The 4,010-nt window shown below is 53.7% G+C and overlaps 1 protein-coding gene across 1 annotated transcript; it reads right to left on the bottom strand.

Annotated features, from left to right (window-relative positions):
- Positions 1-1,138: 1,138 nt before the first annotated feature.
- On the bottom strand, positions 1,139-3,732 carry LOC104295910 (transmembrane protein 151B-like). The gene is made up of 2 exons (XM_009895725.1): positions 3,727-3,732; positions 1,139-2,569 (listed from the first exon to the last, which is right to left on the bottom strand). The coding sequence occupies exons 1-2, from the start codon at positions 3,730-3,732 to the stop codon at positions 1,139-1,141; spliced, it is 1,437 nt and encodes a 478-aa protein (XP_009894027.1).
- Between the last annotated feature and the right edge of the window lie 278 nt (positions 3,733-4,010).

Below are 4,010 nucleotides of genomic sequence, written 5' to 3'. Positions count from 1 at the left end.
CTGTGGGTGGAAGAGCTTCCTAACAACTCCAGGCTATCAGTGGGAGGGTTAATAACATATTTACCTTTCCCTCGCCAGCCCCTCTCCTCTTGTCCAGCCCGTGCTGCTCTGAGCAAGTGGTAGGAATAAAACAACCACAAACCAGACCCACAGTCCTAAAAATAGTGGCACTAACAGGGCACTGATCTACATTACGGATCTCAAAGATTGCTAACAGGGGTGGAGCTGGACAAGGTTAACTAGGGCTGGAAACGCAGCAGCGTCTCCGCTGCAGACCAGGCAGGGCAAGGTGAGCAAAGGGCTTTCTGCTTTATTGGTGTATGACACTGCTCTGGAAAAAAAGTCCTCAGCATTTCTCCAGGGCGTAGCCTGTGGTTGTGTCAGCAGTCAGTGACATTTGTGCCATGAATACCTTATTTTTGCCCAATGGAAGGCAATTACACCCTGAAAGACATCCTCACCAGCAAAATCCCAGAAAAATTGGAAAGCAGGAGTAAGAAAACTGAAAAAAATGAAGATGAGGGTAGAGTGAGAGGAGGAGAACATGAAGAAAGGAGAGAATAAATGACAGAAGAAGAGGAAAAAAAGACTGGTGAAAATAAAATAAATAAAAAAGCACCTCGTTTCGGGTTTGCAGGAGGTGACTCAGCGCCTGCAGATCTGAATTCTCCTTCTGACTTGACTCCGGCTGGCCGCGTGCCTTTCGCCTTGCTCTATCTGAGTGTCTTATCTTGCAGGGCATCCAAGAGGGCAAATACACTGCAAAGCACAGGCTTTATAAATCCTCCAGTGGCCACAGCAGTCAAACGCTGTGACTGAAACGTGAAAAAAGAACAGACTAAGGGTGGGATGGGAGGAGAGGCAGGGAACAGAGGAGCAGAGACAGGGTGAGGAGAGAAAGAGTGAAAGGAAGAGGGAAACAAATGACTAGGGAGACCAGCCAAAGGAGGAGGAGAGGGTCTTGGAAATGAGGTTGGCTGTTGGTTGGAGTGACCACATCCTCTTGCGATGGCAGAGGGAAGAGCTGAAGCCCACCCTGCCGACCTGCTGTGGAGACCGATGCTTGCAGGCTCCCTGCTGGTGGCACCTCTGCAAGCCCTGTCCTGGAGCAGAAGAGCTGAGAAACCATGGAGGGTTGTCACAGAGAGGTTTCTAGACAGGAGGAGCGCCTGACATAAAAATGCCGCCCGTCGTGCCCCTCCGGCCTGTGCACGATCAGGACGGGGAAGAAGCGGGCGTCGTGGTAGGTGGGGGGGTTCTCATTGACAGCCAGCTGGCTGGAGTAGGAGCAGCACTGCTCATCCTGGCAGCCCCGGTCGGCGATGCTGCTGCTGCGGCTCCTCCAGAGGCCTGTCCTGTGGGAGCCGTGGACGCGGCAGAGGGAGAAGCGGCTGGTGTTGAGGGAGAGGCGGGAGTTGCCGCTGCAGCTGTGGAAAGCATGGCGTGAGAAGATGGAGGAGGTGCTGGAGGCGCGGTTGCAGCGTTCGCAGCCGTGGGCTGTTTCGCCGTATTGGCACACCGCGTAGCTGTTGTAGGCCGGGGAGTTGGCCAGGTCCATGAGCATGGCCTCCGAGTAGCTGGGGATCAGCTGCCGGTTGGTGCAGATGTGCCACTCCAGCTCGGTGCTGTCCTGCGTGGCGTCTCGGGGCATGCGGTAGCGGTACAAGGGCTCCTCTGCCGCTGTGGGCGCCGTGTACTCCAGGCCCAGCAGCTTCTCCACGTGGTAGTGGACATAAGCAGTCCGATACTCTATGAGTACCCTGAGTGGCCATGAGATCATCAGGATAGCTGCCACCCAGAAAGCATAGTGGGACACGTACCACGGGAGGTGATCCGGGTCCCCGTAGGCCATCATAAGCTCTTTAAAGTCCACATTTTTGAGCTGCATGCCTTCCCTCACCTCCATGTAGTCATCCAGCCCCTCGATCTCTGTGAAGAAGTGAGCCCTCTGAGTCAGGTAGGAGTTCTCAGACTCAATATTGGCAAAGCTGAAGCACTTGGTGAACCTCAGCTTGGTGGCTGTGTAGCTCTCCAGGCCCAGAAGTTCTTTGGAGATGTCCTTGTATCCACAGTGAGAGTAGTCAAACTCAGCTTCAGCCACGTGGGTGTTGACCCTCTCATGGTAGACTTGTGTGGTGGTGTAGGCGTCGCCGTTGCGGTACCGGGTCACCTGCCGGGTTCGCCGCACAAAGTGGTAGCTGATGGCCTTCCACCAGATGCACGGAGTGGCTTGCTGCATGCGGTTGATGCATTCATAGACACTGTCCACATCTGCCTTGTATTGCAGCTCTCTCTTGACGTGGCAGTGCCAGCACTCCACCAGGTACACCACATACAGCATAGAGAGGAAGGCCAGTGGGATATAGACATAGCCGTCCGAGCACGGGCTGTCATGGTAGATCATGGACTTGCCCTTGAAGGAGCTATCAAAGCTGAGCTTGGTGACCCGGGCGAGCTGACACCAGGCCACCGCACCCAGGCAGCCATACATGAGGATGGAGAGGAGGAGGCATTTCCAGTGGGACTCTCGGCACATGCAGGCGCTCAGGGACTGCTTCACGGGGCGTTGCTTCAATCACACCATCGGGGAGGGGGAGAGAAAGACAAAGAGAGAGCGAGGAACCCATCAGTCACACCACTTTGCACTATGCACATGGCGACTGTTGCCTTCAAGACTTTGCTGTTGACTGCCTGAGGACTGGGACACCACCCTACTTCATATAAATGTCAACATAAACAGAAACACAGTGCTGGGGACAGAGGTCTTTGGACAAAATTCCTTCCTGGCTTCTTCCTGGCTCTGGGGAAAGAAGTTGTTCACGCAGCAGCGACTCACCGTGCCTGCGCCCTGGTCAGACAGGCCCCTCCACAGGGGATGAGAGACAGGTCCCTGTCTCCTTCTCCCTGCCTGGAGCCAGCATCATCTACGCACCCTGCCATCTTCCGAGGCTGAGAGGGCTTTGCAGCATGTGAACAGCAGAAAGTGTGGGGCTGTGGACTTGCCCCTTTGCTTTGCGAGTGCCTGGCACCTGGGTTCCTGCACGGTGCTGCTGGGGAGGCTCGAGAGCAGCGTCCGTCGCAGGGCTGCGGCTCCACGGGTCGTGCCAGCACAGGGGGACCAGCACTTCGTGGAGCTGGAGCTGCTGCCTGACTTAGAGCTGACTCACACCCAACCCTGAAACCTACCAAATGATCGACACCATTTTTCTTGGAGGTGAGCCATCGGGAAAATTACTAGATTCAAGCACATTTAGTTGAAAAAATTGTCAGGATTACAGCACAGTGCAGCATAGCTTCAGGCTGGTTAGAAGACTAGCTCTGACCTAAAATACCTGAAAGCTTAAGCGTTGGAGCTAAGGGTGTATGCGTGAATATTTAAAACACATCACATCCCTTTCTTTCAAGTCCTGAAAGTTGGGCTGGGAGTAGCGCCAAAGTTCGCACTCTCGTACTCTCACTGCATCCCCGGAGACGGTGTGATTGCAGTCCTTACCCTCACCATGGTGCAGTGAATCAGCTGCATTGTCATGCTATGTTGGGCTCTAATAAAAAATGCCAAATTGAGCCAAGCAGCTAGCGGAAATGGAGTTGTCTCCTTGCAAAGAGCAGCAGCAGCATGAGTTACATTACTGGCTGACAGCTGCCCGTCTGTAGAAAGCACGTGAAGCAAGACCTCCCACTGCCCTGACAGGTAATGTGGAGGGCTGTCTGCATCCCTCTTGTTACCGCCATCTCCCCCCTAACTCTGAGGAAATGACAGTGAGAAAGCAGATACACACTGATACTCATGCATCATCATGCCCTCTGCCAAGCCTGATTTCATGCAAAAATAGAAGCACACTGTTACTTCTTCTCCCAAGGGGCCACCTCTAATGCATCAAACTGCTCCATAGATGCCAACAGATGCTAGGTTTGGGAAATGTCTTCTCTTTCTTTCTCCAGGGATAAAGTTCTCTGCTAGTATAGCTTATCCCAGACCCACAGCAGTTAGGATTCAGTAAGTAATCTTG

Source organism: Charadrius vociferus, unplaced genomic scaffold (genome assembly GCF_000708025.1).
Source record: "Charadrius vociferus isolate BGI_N301 unplaced genomic scaffold, ASM70802v2 scaffold111, whole genome shotgun sequence".
Taxonomy (NCBI): Eukaryota; Metazoa; Chordata; class Aves; order Charadriiformes; family Charadriidae; genus Charadrius; species Charadrius vociferus.
The sequence above is the reverse complement of the archived record's forward strand: the minus strand, read 5'-3'. Positions and strand labels throughout refer to the sequence as shown.